Source organism: Drosophila elegans, unplaced genomic scaffold (assembly GCF_018152505.1).
Source record: "Drosophila elegans isolate 14027-0461.03 unplaced genomic scaffold, ASM1815250v1 contig_208, whole genome shotgun sequence".
NCBI classification, from domain to species: domain Eukaryota; kingdom Metazoa; phylum Arthropoda; class Insecta; order Diptera; family Drosophilidae; genus Drosophila; species Drosophila elegans.
Genome location: NW_024545578.1, coordinates 18,723,606 through 18,739,385, shown reverse-complemented (window position 1 = coordinate 18,739,385; position 15,780 = coordinate 18,723,606). Strand labels below are relative to the sequence as shown.

General features: G+C 40.6%; 5 protein-coding genes across 6 annotated transcripts; 2 read left to right on the top strand and 3 right to left on the bottom strand.

Moving 5' to 3' along the window:
• Nucleotides 1–616: 616 nt before the first annotated feature.
• Nucleotides 617–2,951, bottom strand: LOC108142412 (E3 ubiquitin-protein ligase parkin). Its single transcript, XM_017266266.2, has 7 exons — nucleotides 2,859–2,951; nucleotides 2,515–2,782; nucleotides 2,263–2,455; nucleotides 1,858–2,203; nucleotides 1,043–1,487; nucleotides 883–979; nucleotides 617–812 (listed from the first exon to the last, which is right to left on the bottom strand). The coding sequence occupies exons 2-7, from the start codon at nucleotides 2,770–2,772 to the stop codon at nucleotides 703–705; spliced, it is 1,449 nt and encodes a 482-aa protein (XP_017121755.1). The 5' UTR covers nucleotides 2,773–2,782; nucleotides 2,859–2,951; the 3' UTR covers nucleotides 617–702.
• A 28-nt stretch (nucleotides 2,952–2,979) lies between these two features.
• On the top strand, nucleotides 2,980–3,567 carry LOC108142417 (ADP-ribose glycohydrolase OARD1). Its single transcript, XM_017266272.2, has 3 exons — nucleotides 2,980–3,101; nucleotides 3,166–3,340; nucleotides 3,397–3,567. The coding sequence occupies exons 1-3, from the start codon at nucleotides 2,980–2,982 to the stop codon at nucleotides 3,544–3,546; spliced, it is 447 nt and encodes a 148-aa protein (XP_017121761.1). The 3' UTR covers nucleotides 3,547–3,567.
• LOC108142416 (ADP-ribose glycohydrolase OARD1) lies at nucleotides 3,491–9,928 on the bottom strand. Of its 2 annotated transcripts, XM_017266271.2 has the most exons (3): nucleotides 9,801–9,928; nucleotides 4,187–4,530; nucleotides 3,491–3,730 (listed from the first exon to the last, which is right to left on the bottom strand). In XM_017266271.2, the coding sequence occupies exons 2-3, from the start codon at nucleotides 4,490–4,492 to the stop codon at nucleotides 3,575–3,577; spliced, it is 462 nt and encodes a 153-aa protein (XP_017121760.1). In that variant the 5' UTR covers nucleotides 4,493–4,530; nucleotides 9,801–9,928; the 3' UTR covers nucleotides 3,491–3,574. The 2 variants fall into 2 exon arrangements, with proteins under 2 accessions (XP_017121760.1, XP_017121758.1); XM_017266269.2 differs by lacking the exon at nucleotides 9,801–9,928 and having other exon boundaries at nucleotides 4,187–4,552.
• LOC108142414 lies at nucleotides 4,909–7,589 on the bottom strand. The gene is made up of 5 exons (XM_017266267.2): nucleotides 7,266–7,589; nucleotides 6,856–7,190; nucleotides 5,840–5,998; nucleotides 5,482–5,784; nucleotides 4,909–5,391 (listed from the first exon to the last, which is right to left on the bottom strand). Exons 2-5 carry the CDS (start codon nucleotides 7,159–7,161, stop codon nucleotides 5,122–5,124), a joined length of 1,038 nt encoding a protein of 345 aa, XP_017121756.2. The 5' UTR covers nucleotides 7,162–7,190; nucleotides 7,266–7,589; the 3' UTR covers nucleotides 4,909–5,121.
• Nucleotides 9,929–9,948: 20 nt separating the features above from the next.
• Nucleotides 9,949–15,768, top strand: LOC108142415 (uncharacterized oxidoreductase YjmC). The gene is made up of 3 exons (XM_017266268.2): nucleotides 9,949–10,385; nucleotides 13,926–14,875; nucleotides 15,071–15,768. Exons 1-3 carry the CDS (start codon nucleotides 10,160–10,162, stop codon nucleotides 15,227–15,229), a joined length of 1,335 nt encoding a protein of 444 aa, XP_017121757.1. The 5' UTR covers nucleotides 9,949–10,159; the 3' UTR covers nucleotides 15,230–15,768.
• Nucleotides 15,769–15,780: the final 12 nt, after the last annotated feature.

Here is a 15,780-nt window from a genome sequence, read left to right as displayed (position 1 = left end):
AGGAGGATTTAGAAAACGCATCCTTGGAAAGTTTTTTTCAAAAGAAAAAGAAGCTCAAAAGAAGGAATTTACAGATACAATCATAATAAATTTTTAAAATGTTCTAGCCGTTCCCTAATCAATTATTGGGAGTTCAATTGCGTCGGGCTGTATTTTAGTTTCTCCACGTTACTCAAGTTCTAATCTACTTCAGCAACTCATTCTTAACAAAAAGGCTTAACTTCTTCAAAAGAAAAAGTACCTAAAAAGTAGTTCTATCTTTGGGAATTTGAAAACCCTCGTAGCAAATTTTTGAAATGCCTTAGCCGTTCCCTAATCAATTATTGGGAGTCCCCTTGCGGCTACGCGCCTGGGTTACAAGAGCCCTGCACCGCTGGCCACCCACTGCGCATTCGCCGCAATCTCTCTCTTATTCGGTCGTCGGCCAAGTGCACGTGTTTATTGCGGTTTTCGCATGGCAGCCCAAAGAGGAAAGCCCTCAAAATATTTGTGGGCGAGCGATGGAAAAACGTAAACAAAGTTTTGTGCGCACGCAACGAAGGAATAGAGTGGGGTAGGATGAGCTCCGCGGTGCTCGTGAGGGGTGTTTTCTGTTATTGATTGCGTAGACGACAAACAGGGTGTTACACGAGCAGTCTTTACTGTGGTATACAATTTAAAAGTAGTCAACAAACAAAATGGCCACTTCGGGCCGACGAACGACTAGCCGAACCAGTGGGCGCCCATGCAGTCGCGTGTCCACTCAGTCTGGCAGACCCAGCACCACTCGAAACCGCAGCCAGCGCGTGTGCAGACCATGTGCATGCAGCCGCCTGGAAGGAGGAGAAGGGATGGGTTAGGACATGTTACCAATTGCGTCTTGGATGGCCCACTCCCACTCACCATCGCGCTCCGTGGGCGTTCGACATTTGGGGCAGGGTTTGGTGCTGACTTTGATGGTGACATTGCTGGCCTCCTCCCATCGCGCCTCGGCAGCTCGCTAGCAGGAAAAGCACATGATTACACAAGCGGCCACGGCTGGGCTGCATAACAACGAACTCACATTTGGGTCCACGGTGTACTCGCAGGAGTTCTGGGCACTGGCACCCGTCCCCTCGGGCAGGCACTCCCCAATGTGATAGCCCTGCAGGCAGCTGCGACAGAAAACATAGCCACAGCCATTCTGGCAGGTCACCTTGCGGCAGTCGGGCTCCACCAAGAGGCCCATGCCGCATCCAGGCTGCGGGCAGAGTACTCCGCCCGCCTGCAGGACATACTCCTCGGTGGCGAACCTCTGGTAGCGATCGTACTCCTCGCGCGTCAGCAGCTTGAAGTGGTGGATCTCCTCGATGAACGAGTGCTCGCAGCCGGCGGGACAGGGCAAAGTATAGCCAAAGTCCGGATGCGGCATAAACTGACGCTCGCCCAAACGCGATCGGCAATAGTGGCGGAAGCACTCGATGCAGGTTACATGCTGCGAAGCACAGGGGAAGACCAAAACAGTTTCACTGCAAAGAGGAGATAATTTTTATATCTTTTAAGGATTTTAAAGAAAATTATTCAAATGTATCTTTGCATACGAAAATCTTTTCAGCTCACGGATCTAAGATATTATGTTTAACCATTAAATTCATGCAATTCATTAAATTAATCAAGTCTGTTGCTTTCATAATTTCTTTGAGATGATTTTATAAATATTACATAATCAATTCAAGAATTGTTGAATATAATAAAAAGGTTTGTCTTGCCAATTTCTTTGAGGATACTGAAAACTACATTAGTTACCACTTATTAAGACTTAAGAATTCCCTTTAAAAGTTCACTAATTTTTTAATCCAGACCAATATTATAAAATATGCATTTTCGTTAAATAATTACCTCACATCTGTGCAGGCTAGACAAGGCACATCTTTGATGTTGTTCTTGATGAGGTTTAGGGGAGCCGCAAAGTCCTTCTCCCCGCCGGAAACGTGCTCCGCACACTTGAAGAAGAACTCGGCGAAGGGCGGATCGCCCGCCTCGTTATCCACGCAGGCCAACTCCAGACTTTCGCAGTGTCCGGGAATGCGGCGTGACTTGAGGACATCGTCCCAGCACTCCGGATCCCGGTGGACAGTGAAGGCGCCACCTTTGCAGAGGGAGCAGCGCACGCGGAGCTTGCCGTTGCACAACTTGTCGCACTGACCGCAGTGCACGAAGAAGTGAGCCTTGGCACGGACTCTTTCTGGAGGGGATTAGGTAGTATTACGAGAGATTTGATCCAGTAAACAACCTGTTGCCTACCCTCATCGGTGATGTTGAGTCGCTCCGCACTTTCTAACTGCAGATCTAGAAGGGTTTCATTGAGGGGCTTTGAGGGTTCTTCGCCCAGCGAAGGTTCCTCCTCCTCCAAAGTGGCCGACTGAATTTTCTGGCGCTGCACAGGCGGTCGCAAACGGATGGCATGTAAAATGCTCTGCTGACCTAAGTCACATTGCTACTGAAAGATGGGAAAATTAAGCAATTTAAAAAGACAACTATTCTAGATTATCCAACCTCTATTGTGGTGGCATCACTTAGTTCCTTTCCTGCAAATATGATCTTTAAATCATCCGGTTGGAGTCCCAATTGTGGGGCTACCAGTTCCTTTACATTCTTAATATCCCATTGGGGCTCCAAGTTCACGGTCAAAGTTTTGCCCGTGTTCGTTTTCACATAAATGCTCAACGTGTGCGTCAATGTCTTGCCACCGAATTGCAGCAGCTCCAGCATTTTGCGTACAAAAGTGGCAATAAATTTAAAAATAAAACTCATTTGTTATCAGCTGGTCGAAGGTATTTTTAGTGTGACCGTATGTGCAGTGCCCCCAGGGGCAGTGTTGTAAGGCGTGGATTACTTACGCGTTGCCAAGCACCAGCTGGCAGCCATTCGCAGAGAAACGCGGACACGAGAAATGCGCACAGTTGAAAAAAGTTTGTTAATAAAAAGTTGATGTATGTATAAATCTAAAAACTAATTGAAATGTCGAGTTTTACTTACAAGGAAATCAAAGGCGACTTGTTTAGTTGCAAAAGTGACTATTCCATGTGCCATTGTGTGGCCGCAGACTTGCGTATGGGCAAAGGCATAGCTGTAAAATTTCGGTGAGCCAAAATGTGTCTTAATACCATGATTTGAAGATAATTAAACCATTCCCCGATTTCTTAGAAACAAATTTGGGCAGTTACTGAACTTGCAGAAGCAGAACGTTCAGCCCGGCGGCGTGGCCATCATTCACGATCAGCAGCGTTATATATACTACCTGATAACCAAAAAATCCAGTTGGGGAAAGCCTACCTATGAACTCCTTCACAGTTCCTTAATTGCCATGCGACAGCATATGGTAAATGGATAAATTTACCTTTCCTATAAACTATAATGCTTTTTAATCACCAACAGATCTCCCACCAAGTCACCAAATTAGCCATGCCCCGCATAGGATGCGGTCTGGATGGCCTGAAGTGGCCAAAAGTTAAGGAACTAGTCTGCACGGTTTTCCAATTGGATGCTCTGGAACTGGTTGTGTATAATTATGAAGCTCAGAAGTAAATGGCACAAAGTAAGCGTAAATATTCCATTATTTGTTCTGCGGCGGCACAAAGTTGTAGACCACAATCTCCAGCGGTTCCTGGCCAAAAACGTACTCCAGAACTCCACTGACCTTATCCCACTCCAAGCCATCGATGCCGCAGCCAATTCGTGGTATGGCCAGCTTATCCACGTTGTTTTTGCGCTAATATAAGAGATTAAGATATAGAGTGATTAAGATAGTTACGATATAAGGCTCTGTGTTATAAGGCTATCTGAAGGAACAAGATTTCTGGATGTGTGTATCTAGCTGATCCTTCTTATTAGAACTAAAATTAGTGAAATACCAATATTATTACACCTGGCTTAAAAATCTCTAACATTGGCTGTTTAATATTCCACATATCCCTAAAAAGGGAATAATCTATTGTGAAATACATGAACCTATTTTATATTAGTTTAAAATAGGTTCATGTATTTCAACAGATTATTTAGCTATATGAAAGAGTAAGAGTATTGCCGTAAAAATTATTTTTAACGTTCCTATTTTTATTGTTTAATACAGTAGGAATCGATGAATTTATGAACGTAAATCTACATTTACAAATAGTTTTTTTGGTATCTAAGATAAAAATAATATTAAAAGCACTTCTATATTTACCATATGCTCGCGCATCTGCTCCAGGGACGCCTGTAGAGATTCGTAGGTGGGTTTGCCCCAGCTTTGAGGCTTGGTTACCAAATAGTATATGTATCGCTGGTCATCCTTCAAGACCGCGACATCTCCACTGCCCGCTTGTTGGGCTTTCAGCTCGTCCACCTTGCCGTAGACCTTCTTGAACTGCACGGCGATTCCAGCGCCCATTGCAAGATCGGCGCCCACACAATGGGCCAAGGAATAAGTCTTGGGGGCGGAGAACAGATCCCCGTCCACCTCGCTAAGACTATATTGGGGTTTCGATGACATTCCGACTACAAAGGCCCGTCGAAATGCGTTACGTAAATCTAGAAGTTTAGGACAATACATTTTATTTTATTTAAATTGTTTTTTAAAGCAAAAGAACTACTAGATTATTTCTATAAGCTGTCACAAAAATCAAAGCATACATTGCCAGAAAGAGAGCATTTCAAATTTGTCGAAGATTTCAAAGACGTTGTGAGCTCTAATTTTTAGAGACTTATGCCATAATATTTTAGATATTTACCATCTTAAAAATCAGATGTCTATAAGAAAAACTAAACTAAAAAAGTCATTAAAAAACAACCATAAACTACAAAATTTAAACGCTGATTTTAAGAGATTTAAGACTCAAGACTTTAAAGAAATGCCACTTTGCAAAGTAATTTTTTTTAAGCTTTATGATTCGAAAATAAAAGTCGATCTTTGGTTAATACCCTCTCGAGGGCGTGTACAGTTTATTAATTTACATACAGTATAAAATACCCAAAAATAAACATTTTTCGTGCATGAAAGTTCTTATGTGAATATTCTTAAGAGCTATATAAGTATTTGGTGCATTCGGTGCCACAAGTCCCAAGTAAAACCCATTCGAATGTCAAACGAAGATTTCTATATACAGTTCGCCCTGCTTGCATTTAGAAGGGTGTCTTTTCGCGGTGCAGAGATTGCCTAGATCCGCTGACGGATCTCGATGGCAAATGGATGGTCTTCATGTGCCGACAGGTGGGACACACCACATTCAGCGTGTCCTTGACCATTTGTGGCGGAGTGTAGAAGAAGGCAATGATGTCCACCTTGTCCTCGGCGAAGACCAAATCCAGCAAACTGCGCACACGCAACCAATCCAAACGATCGATGCCGCATCCAAGTCTGGGAATCGCCAACTTGGTCACTCCGTGCTCCCTCTAAAACATGCATTTTTGTGGAGGTATTAATTACTATTTATGTTCTGTTTTATGATTTATGTTTTTCTGCTTTTAGGAACTAATACTTACCATATGCTCCCGCATGGCCAGAAAGGCATAATATAGAGCCGTGTAAGTGCACTTCTCGTGGCTCCGCTCCTTGGTCACCAAGTTGTAGATGTATCGACCTTCCTGTTCCAGGACAGCCACATTGCCGGTGTGTCGGTTTTGTCGTTTCAGCTCGTCCACCTGGCCGAATTTGCAGCGGAACTGGAGGTTAATGCCCGCACACATGGCGAAATCAGCGCTGACCGAGTGCACCAATGCATAGTTTTCCGGGGCACTGAATAGATTCCCCCTGGCCTCCGTAATCTGACACTTGGGTGCAGCCAACTGTGGATTAACCGGGTATGTCAATTGTTCTTTTCAACTATCTGGGATTACTCACCTCCTTGGACATGTCGTCGTGCTCACAGATGAGTATCTCGATGGGATACTCGCTCTGGGAGAAGGTCTGCTGCACCAGGCGCTTCACTTGCCTCCACTCGAGGCCATCTTTGCCGCAGCAGATTCGGGGCATGGCCACTTTGGTGATCTCGTGGTTGCGCTGGGGAAACAGTACAGTGAGCATTGGCTAATAGAATCTTAAAAAAAACTTAAATAGCCCACTTTTTTATTTAATAAAATTAGGTTAAAGTGTTTAACAAACTATTAATTTCAAATAATATCTTAAGCAATTAAAAATATACATGGTAAAACAACAAAAAAAATTGTTATTTAATTTGCTTAAAGCCACAGAAATCGCTAATGAATTTATACTATTATTTTAAAAGTTTCTTAAAATCAGAAAAAGTTCTATCAGTATTCAAAACACTTTAAGGAATTTTACAGTAAAACAGCATAAAGATAACATAACACAATACATAAGAAAAATAAAATATAACAAAAATAAGTGAGAATAAGCCATAAGATTTGAATTGTATGATAGAGATTTCAACAATTTGTTGGGCTAGCAAAATATTACCAATAATGGGTCACGAGAAAGTTTTAAATTAAAAAGTACATCTTAATCTTCCACAAACTAATCTTGAGAACCTGACTTTAATTTCCCCACTGCCAATTATAGTTAACCGAAAGACATACTTTTGCAAAAGAAAATAGCAATCAAGATGGGAACACCACTTAAACGATAGCTACAAATAAATTAACTGTATGCAAATTCTTTTAAATATTTTTATGACCTAACATTTTTAAGCAAGTAAAATGCTTTAAAATTTCATGAGAAAAGGGGAAACATTTTTGTGATATTTACTGTGTCTCAATGTACAAATAAATTAACTGTAAATTGACAAAGTCAGACTGGCAAAGAAACCAGTTTTCCGAGCGTCGAAGTGCGGTTACTCTTTTGGGGGGAAATGTCACTTGTTTTTATTTCTCTCGAAGACCCCAATCCCAAGCACTCACCATGTGTTCCCGCATACAGATCAAAGACGCCTGGACGTCGTCATAGGTGCTGGCCTCGTAGAGATTCGATTTGGTGACCAGGTAGTATATGAACCGCGAATTGTGCTCCAGTACGGCGCAGTTTCCCCTGGCCACTCGCCTCTGTCGGAGCTCATCCACATCCCCGTAGATCAGGGCAAACTGCCAGGCCAGGGATCCCCGTTCCGCCACAAAGGACGACTCCACGGCATGGGCCAGAGCATGGCTCTGCGGGGCCTGAAAAATGTCCAGCTTGGACTCCACAATCTTCACATTCACCGCAGCCATGGCACTCAATTTGTACGTATGTATATCAACTGCAATTAAGCGGAAATTATTCTGATTGCCAGCCGAAACAGACGCTCAATGCCAAAAATGTTTTTCGTACTTACGTGCACGCAGCGGTTGGAAGTGGAAACTTTCACGTCGAGGTCGAAACTCGCGATTAAAACTTTTTCGGCTTCGTAATGGTTTGGGTTTTGAGTTTGGTTTTAAGTTTGTTTTCGGTTTTTGGTTTTGGACTGCACAGAAAAACCAGAATGAAAACAAAGCAATTAGCGGACGCGGCTCGGATTCTAAACAGTTAGCGGCTAGTTGGGAGCTTGTTTATTTTGGCGATTCGCCGATTTCCCACTCCCAATTTTAATTCCAATGCCGTTGGAAGATTATTAATGAATCGACTGCCTCGGCCGGCGGTCTGCAGCGGAATGCGCATTGCGATCGGGCGAAAGCCCAGCGAGAATCTTCGAGCCTCAGTGACAACATTTCGCCCAGAGGCGCCGCCGCAGGGGGCACCCAAAATTGATGATTGCACAGCGAAAAAAACACATCATTTTCCACTTTACATAAACAGACCAAAATTGTGGTCAATTTATGTATATTTCTTACATAAATATTAAGTAAATTATTTTAATTATGTGGATTATGATGTGGATTTTTTTGGCATACTTGAGATTTTGGTAGAATATTTGGAAAACTTCTGTGTATTTTAAATACTTTTAATCTGTGTTTTACTTTTAAGTAAATTCAAAAGTAAAATGTTATTTTGTTGTTAAATATTTTGGTGTTTAAGAAATGCAAAGTTGTGTTGAATATCAGATAAATAAGGGGTTAAGGAACCAAACTTATAAAATATAAGTGTTCTAGACCGTCATTTTAAAAAATATCTTCTATTAGAAATCAGGTAGAAAATGTAGCCAGTTCTTAAAATTATTTTAGTGATTTTAATAGAGGTTTCCCAACTCCAAATTATTGTATTAGAGTTCAAACCTTTAACTAAAACTTAGTTGGAATCTTGAACATTAAAGTAAAAAATATAAATTTCTAACCGTTAGAAACCAGTTATTAAACTAGTATTAAATTAACAAAACAAATGTTAAATAATGGCTCATTTCACTGCAATTTTTTCGGGTGTAAAATCCAGCACCGAGCATGACGATCCACTGAGTCATAATGACGATGATGATGGCTGTGATGATGACATACATGTGCTAGTAAGAGTTAGCTGATATCGCTTTGTTTGTTTGTTTTCGGCACCAGTTGACTTGACATCGCCCAAAATCGTCAAAGCCGCTGTAACAGCCAATTAAGAACTTGTGCAGGCTTTGATAGCGCTTTATAGATTAATGACGACGGATCGATATTGATCGGAGCACCTGTGTGTATGAATGTACCTGTGCGTGGGACTCTGTCAAAGGTAATCTGCGCCCATGTGCTAAATAGGGGCAGTCAACCGACTAGCGACATTATTCGTTTGCATGTATAAATATAAATATAAATATGACTTAAATTATTCGTTAATTGAAAGGCAGGTGAAATGAAATATAAACACACGTACAAACACCAAACAAATAACCATATTAAGTGACAAGTTGTTTTCTAAAACAAACAAAACAGGCAGCAGAGCAGCAACAGCTTCGATTCAGTATGAGATAAAAACATTTACATTTTACATTTTGGTCGATTGTGTACTCATAATGAAAAATAAATATTTGCTTTTCTAGCTATTAAAAAAAGGAAAGGCCGCTTAAAGAGACCAATAATACGTTTCTTATGTTTATAAAACAATCGTATTTGTATAAGTGGCAAATGTTGACTCGTTCTCTAATACACAATATTTTTAAATGTGTTTTTATAAAAATGCAGGTATACTTATTTATTTAAAAAGTCGATAATAGGTATAAATAGTTTATAGTAATATAATTGTTGTTTTGATTTCTGTTCTTTATCATTCCTTGTCCATATTAAATTTTTAAGCTGTTAAGAACGAAATCTAGTTTTAGTTATCCTTTTTTGCACTTACAAATTGAGTTCCAATTGGAATCACACATTGTGTGGGTGGGTGTCTCGACTATTGGTCACTACGTAACAATGTAAGTGGGAGTCAGCCGAGACTATCACCAATGTTTTTTTGCAGCTTTTCGCAAACAAAAAAAAACTACAAAAACTATCAAATAAAAAGCAAACTTAATTGTTGATGCTTTTAAAAGAACACACATATTTCATAGGGAAAAAATTGAATTTTATAAATTAAAATCGTTTCTTGTTTCTTGCAAGATACTGCACTTTCCCCTTTCTATGACACATTTAACACGCATGACACGCGGCACCTTTGAATCGAATTGTTACATATTTAAATTTCGATTTCGCTTTCCTCCCGATGGGGCACCTTGTGTTGAAAAGCGATAGCTGCGAACGATGCCAGTTCACGGCAGTTCAGATTGTCGCCTCGAACGATAAAGACGCCCGATCCGGAGAGCTATAACATTAGCTGAATAGACTAGCTCTGATTGGAATTCGGCGTGCCAATTGGCGCTAGTAGCTGTTGCTGTTGCTGTTATTGTAGTTGTTATTACTGTCGTTGTGTTGTTTGTTGTGCTAATTACGTAAATTGCGTGTTTGATTGTTAGTTGATTTAAATACATTACGTAGTAGTGGTTTGGTTAGTTGACGGCCCGCCAGTGTTTTTGTTTTCCTTTTAATATTTTCTGGGCAATTATTCTGCGCGCGCGAGTAAATCTCCCAAAACAATAAGAGAAACGTTGTGAGTCACTTGAGAATTAGAGAATAACTAAAAAGTGCAGGCGAAAAAGCAAAGCTCACAGCCGTCACGTCAGCTGATTGTGATTCTGTTTCTGATTCCACCCCTCTCTCACGCTTACGTATACGTAATATATTACGTAGCAGACCCGTTCTCCTCTCTATCTTTTCGCTTCTCGCGTCTTCTCTTCTCTTCTCTGCTCTCTGTTTTGGTTACCTTTTTTTGTGTTTTACCTTATTTGTCGTCATGACTGCGTTGACATTGCTGCGACGATCAATTACGGCGGTCAGCTGCGATGTTTACGCCCACACTCGCGTTGCCAACTGGCGGTTTTTGCCCCGGCATCAAAGGCGCCAATTGCATTTGCCCACCTGTGGGCGGCACTCTGCACTTTTGGCCAGCAAAACAACAGCAACAACAGCAGCAGCAGCGGCAGCTGCGCAGGCGCCAAACGCGCTTGCCAATGCCAGCGGTAAGTTCAAAACTCGATTTATGCAAATTGCGCGTGCAATCGTTGATTTATGATGCGGCTGCAGAAGCAGTGATTCAAACCCCAACGGAAGCATGCAACGTTAACCGATAATAACCAATTCAAAGTCGAAGTTAGACAAAACAAAGATTTGGTTATAGTGTTAATATTGTAAATAGATATGACTGACCGTTTGAAAATACAGCCATGTCGAACAACATGCTATTAAAAACAAACCCACTTAAAACAAACTATGAAAAATTTCAGCATAAATAAACATAAAAAATTAACAAAGAATAGTTTTTCGAGAAAAAATTGATGAGCTCTAGGTTTTTAATCGAGACGTTTCGTTTTAAAACTATAACTATAAAATACTATCTTAGCATGTGAAATAAACTGTACCTGTACTCTCTAGTTGAAATAAGCATTATCAAAATTAAAAAAATTATTTTCAGTGATTTAATTATATATAAAAAAATGAAAACTTTACTTAAGTTAAAACAATAAGTTCAACTTTGGGATACTTGTTGTTGTTGTGTTCAAAGATTAACTTTAAAGTCTAGTATTTTGCATTTATGAACACCATAACATTTTTAAATTTCTTTCTTTATTGCCCTCTCTCATTTTTTTCTCTTTTTATACCCTTGCAGAGGGTATTATAATTTCAGTCAGAAGTTTGCAACGCAGTGAAGGAGACATCTCCGACCCTATAAAGTATATATATTCTTGATCAGGCGAGTCGATCTAGCCATGTCCGTCTGTCCGTCCGTCTGTCCGTCTGTCCGTCCGTTTATATGCAAACTAGTCTCTCAGTTTTAAAGCTATCTGCATGAAACTTTCCCAAAAGTTGTCTTTCTATTGCAGGTAGTATATAAGTCGGAACGAGCCGGATCGGACGACTATAGCATATAGCTCCCATATGAACAATCGGAAAAATAAAGGAAAAAAAATTATAACTTTGCTGTTTTTTAATTTTTTGTTTAGTTCTTCGACATTTAGTAATGGTTAAATATTTCCGATTTACGATTTAAATTTCATCAAAATCGGACGACTATAGCATATAGCTCCCATAGGAACAATCGGAAAAATAAATGAAAAAAAATTATAACTTTTCTGTTTTTTAATGTTTTGTTTAGTTCTTCGACATTTAGTAATGGTTAAATATTTTCGATTTACGGTTTAAATTTCATCAAAGTCGGACGACAATAGAATATAGCTCCCATAGGAACAATCGGAGAAATAAATGAAAAAAAATTATAACTTTTCTGTTTTTTAATTTTTTGTTTAGTTCTTCGACATATGGCAATGTTTAATTATTTCAGAATTATGGTTTAAATTTTATCAAAATCGGACGTCTATATCATATAGCTCCCATAGAACTAATAAAAATATATAAAATAACTATCTAATAATTGAGCTGCAAATCATCATAGCTTCACTGTTTTTCAGTATATACTGAAGTAAATCATAATTTAAATGTTTTCAAAAGTATTTAATTCATGCAATAGCTGCAAGGGTATATGAACTTCGGCTTGCCGAAGTTTGCTTTCTTTCTTGTTTAATAATTCAGCCGGTTTTTGCTAAATTTTCTCATAACGACTCCCACACGCCGAGCTAACGAATTGCTTTAGACGTTTATAATTAAAACAAATGTTTCTCTTTTGACAACCAAGCATTTGCCAAAAAAAACGGTCTGTCGAACAAGTGGCGATTTTATAGAGAAAATGGGGACTGGCTCTTAATTAACTACAAAAACAATAAAAGGAATCGAAATGAAACTGGGAATGGAGGCGTCAGACGGTCTGCCTTGCATTTATTACTAATCACATTTTGATTGCCTCATTGAATGCTCTTTAAGCACTTACTCTTCTTTTGTTGTACAAATAAATAACAATTTAAGAACTGGTTTTATTTCAATTGCCTTTTTATCAGTTTAACACCCGCTGCAAAAGCGCGGATCGATCATTTTTCTGCTATTACTCAAAAAAGGTGTTAATGAGCGCACCAAGTCGGTCATAAAACTTGTTTACCTAACCCAACAGTTCTTGTTTATGATTATTACTTGACGTACTCGTCTACTCCAGATTGATTATACGGGCCAGACCCAGGCCCCCGTAGCTCTACAAATGTGTTTTGGGCTATAGGCTTAACCTGATTGGACAAGGTGGCTGGTAAAAGAGAAATTCTCAAAATGCTGCCAAAAGATTTTAAAACCAGCAAAAGGGACGTTGGTTATTTATATTTCATCATTTAAAATATAAACAAGTCCGCGTTTAAGCCAGTTAAAACGAATTTGAGTCAGGTTTTGTTAGGAAATAAACTTTGAAATGTTCTAGAAATCAATGAATAAGAAGGAGAACTCATGTTCTTTCAAAATACAGTGAACAAACTATAAAACGTGATTAAATTTGCTATGATTGTTTTTGTAAAATATAAGTTTTATTTATTTCAAACGTAGGGAACGTAGGGTTCAAAATTGAAATCATATAAGAACTGTTATTTTAAAGCAATAATAGTAAGATTTATTTTACAATTTAAAAACAAATGATTTATTCATTTCAATTTTTCATGGATTATTCTTTAAACTTCAGTTCCGTTTTAATCGGTTATTTCTGTTTAATCATTTGTTAAGTTCAACATTTATTAGAGAAATAGCAAGCATTCCATCAATTCAATTCAATTTTTTTCAGTGGTCTGACTGGCTTCCGATAAGATAATGCTCGCAAGCCCATCAACTTAATTGGGGTGTTAGTTGTCGCCCATCTGTCACACTCGCTTTCATTGTGTAAGGTCAACAAAATTATATGGATTACGTGCAAATACGCCCAATCCCCTTCCCATCTCCACAACAAACATTCACCAAGTAAATGAACTGTAATTGAAATGCCCTGACCATCACTTTTCTGTGAACTCGATCACTTGCCATTCATTTCAACGCATTAATTTCAAAGTAAAGAAATAATTTCCACAAGTTCAAGGTCATTACCAGACACACACACACAGATACTCAACCCACACACGCAGCGGAAATAACTTGAAATACTCGCACACAAATAATAAATAAGCAGCGAATGAATAAGTAAACCGTGCATATAGACTTGCGAGCCCCCTATAATAGAAAACATAGAGAGGCAGAACCAAAAAAAAAAGAAAACAAAAATTGAAATATAAACAAGTTACACGCGCCAGACAATTTGAGAGATTGCGATTCCATTATATACCAGAACTATCAGGTAGAGAACACCTCAAAAAAACCAGCCAAAACCTCTCCAAACATAATGCTGATAAGCATATTCGCTTCGAGAATTTCGGGTTTGCCAAAAAGAATAAAATAAACAAAAGCAGATAGAGCATATAAAGAGCCCCTTTGGGTTGTTTCCAAGCGCCTAGGGTTTTTTTTTGGTATGGGTGAGAGATTGCCAGAACAATTAGAAGTCCGCTTCGGTCGCCTCAGACCATTTTATATGGCTTTCGCCTCCAGTCGCTCATACGCCGCGTATCCGAACGCACACGTTCCGCTCTAAATTCTTTCAGTTCTTTCAGACCTTTCGACCACCAACCGCACCATGTCGTCCGCTGCCCCAAGATTGGTGGCCGTTGCCGAGTCGCGTCGCTTCATGATCGACTGCTTCAAGGCCGTGAAGGTGCCCCAGGCTCATGCCGAGGCCCAGGCGGATCTGCTGGTGGCCGCCGATCATCGGGGTCACTTTAGCCACGGCATGAATCGCCTGGAGATGTACATCAACGATCTGGCCATCAACTCCACGGACGGAGGGGCTGTGCCCAAGGTGCTGAAGGAAACCCCGGCCACCGCCTGGGTGGATGGCCTCAATGGCCTGGGCGCCGTGGTGGGCAACTACTGCATGGATCTGGCCTGCCAGAAGGCCAAGAACGTGGGCGTGGGCTGGGTGTGCGCCAAGGGATCGAACCACTACGGCATGGCCGGCTGGTATGCCATCAGGGCCATGGAGCAGGGTCTGGTGGGCATGTCCATGACGAACACCTCGCCCCTGATGGCGCCCACCCGCGCCAAGGAGGCCGCCCTGGGCACCAATCCCCTGTCCCTGGGCGCCAATGCCACAAATGGCGACCAGTTCCTGCTGGACATGGCCACCACCGCCGTGGCCGTGGGCAAGATCGAGATCCAGCGTCGAAAGGGTGCCCCCCTGCCCGATGGCTGGGCCCAGGATCCCGAGGGAGCAGTGACCAACGATGCCGATCTGGGCTTCAACACCGGATGCCTGATGCCGCTGGGCGGATCCGAGCTGACCTCCGGCTACAAGGGTTACGGCCTGGGCGCCATGGTGGACATCCTGTCGGGCGTGATGTCCGGCGCCAACTACTCCACGAAGGTCAGGAAGTGGACACACGCAGGTGCCGACTCGGCCGCCGATCTCGGCCAGGTCTTCATCGCCGTGGATCCCAACTGCTTTGCCCCCAACTTCGAGGAGCGCATGACTGACTTCAACTCGCGCCTGAGGGGCACTACTCCGGTAAGGATATATCCGAATTTGATTCTTCATTTCGTTTCTAAAAACCAACTTTAATATTTAGAAATGTAAAATTTTCCCATCATATGAAGAAAAGACATTTTATCTTATCTTATTTTTTCGTATTTATAATAATATTTTTTTATTAAACAATCACCTATTTCTATGTTTTTATTAACTTGCCTGATTCTTCGACAGACCGATCCCAGCAATCCCGTGCTTTTGGCTGGCGACAAGGAGCGAAATGGAATGGCTAATGTCGACGCTGCCGGTGGTATCCAATATCTGGAGAATCAGCTGAAGACCTGCGCCAACCTGGCCGAGAAACTCAACATCAAGCCCCTGACTTTTATCTAAACGAAAGATGATTTGTGGATTTGAATTAGAGAGCCAAGCTCACCCATTGCCATATGCTGGAGACGCCTCTGCATTTTGCCGGACCAAAGCACTATGTTACTTTACACTGCAAGAAATATTGATATTCGCAACAGTATGATTTGCGCTGGTGCTGATTTATAGTTTGTTACATATCCTCGTGTTGCACTTAAAACATATTCCTAGTTTCCTAGAAGACTGTCATAACTCAGAATGATTTGCCTGTGTACGTTTTAAAAACTTTAAGATTACTTTGAGATTTGTTAAACTAAAAATCTAATTAACAAAAAATATGGCTACAGTTATGACATTCTTTTAGTAAATCAGCAATATATTGTAGAGTAAAGACTTGCAGTTTGCACATTTATTATAAGTAAAGGGACGTCTAAAATTCTTTTTAGAAAAAAAAAACTATCCGTAAAACTTACAATTTGTTGCTTTTGGCACTTAAAGATATCCTTGTTATGTGTTCAGCAAATACGTAATTATTAAAAAGAAAAGTATACACTATTATAAACAAAGTTTGGATATAT

Bases quoted from the DNA above. Each gene is read 5' to 3' on its own strand.
- LOC108142412 (XM_017266266.2), bottom strand. From the start codon at position 2,772: ATGAGTTTTATTTTTAAATTTATTGCCACTTTTGTACGCAAAATGCTG. The intron at 2,456-2,514 runs GTTGGATAATCT...ATCTTTCAGTAG, and splicing joins GTGATGCCACCACAATAGAG to CAATGTGACTTAGGTCAGCA. The intron at 813-882 runs GTGAGTGGGAGT...TCCTCCTTCCAG, and splicing joins AACGCCCACGGAGCGCGATG to GCGGCTGCATGCACATGGTC.
- LOC108142417 (XM_017266272.2), top strand. From the start codon at position 2,980: ATGTCGAGTTTTACTTACAAGGAAATCAAAGGCGACTTGTTTAGTTGC. The intron at 3,102-3,165 runs GTGAGCCAAAAT...CCGATTTCTTAG, and splicing joins GGCATAGCTGTAAAATTTCG to AAACAAATTTGGGCAGTTAC. The intron at 3,341-3,396 runs GTAAATGGATAA...AATCACCAACAG, and splicing joins TTGCCATGCGACAGCATATG to ATCTCCCACCAAGTCACCAA.
- LOC108142416 (XM_017266269.2), bottom strand. From the start codon at position 4,552: ATGTATTGTCCTAAACTTCTAGATTTACGTAACGCATTTCGACGGGCC. The intron at 3,731-4,186 runs GTAAATATAGAA...CTCTTATATTAG, and splicing joins AGCAGATGCGCGAGCATATG to CGCAAAAACAACGTGGATAA.
- LOC108142414 (XM_017266267.2), bottom strand. From the start codon at position 7,161: ATGGCTGCGGTGAATGTGAAGATTGTGGAGTCCAAGCTGGACATTTTT. The intron at 5,785-5,839 runs GTGAGTAATCCC...GTTAATCCACAG, and splicing joins ACGACGACATGTCCAAGGAG to TTGGCTGCACCCAAGTGTCA. The intron at 5,392-5,481 runs GTAAGTATTAGT...TGCATGTTTTAG, and splicing joins TGGCCATGCGGGAGCATATG to AGGGAGCACGGAGTGACCAA.
- LOC108142415 (XM_017266268.2), top strand. From the start codon at position 10,160: ATGACTGCGTTGACATTGCTGCGACGATCAATTACGGCGGTCAGCTGC. The intron at 10,386-13,925 runs GTAAGTTCAAAA...CAGTTCTTTCAG, and splicing joins CGCGCTTGCCAATGCCAGCG to ACCTTTCGACCACCAACCGC. The intron at 14,876-15,070 runs GTAAGGATATAT...ATTCTTCGACAG, and splicing joins GCCTGAGGGGCACTACTCCG to ACCGATCCCAGCAATCCCGT.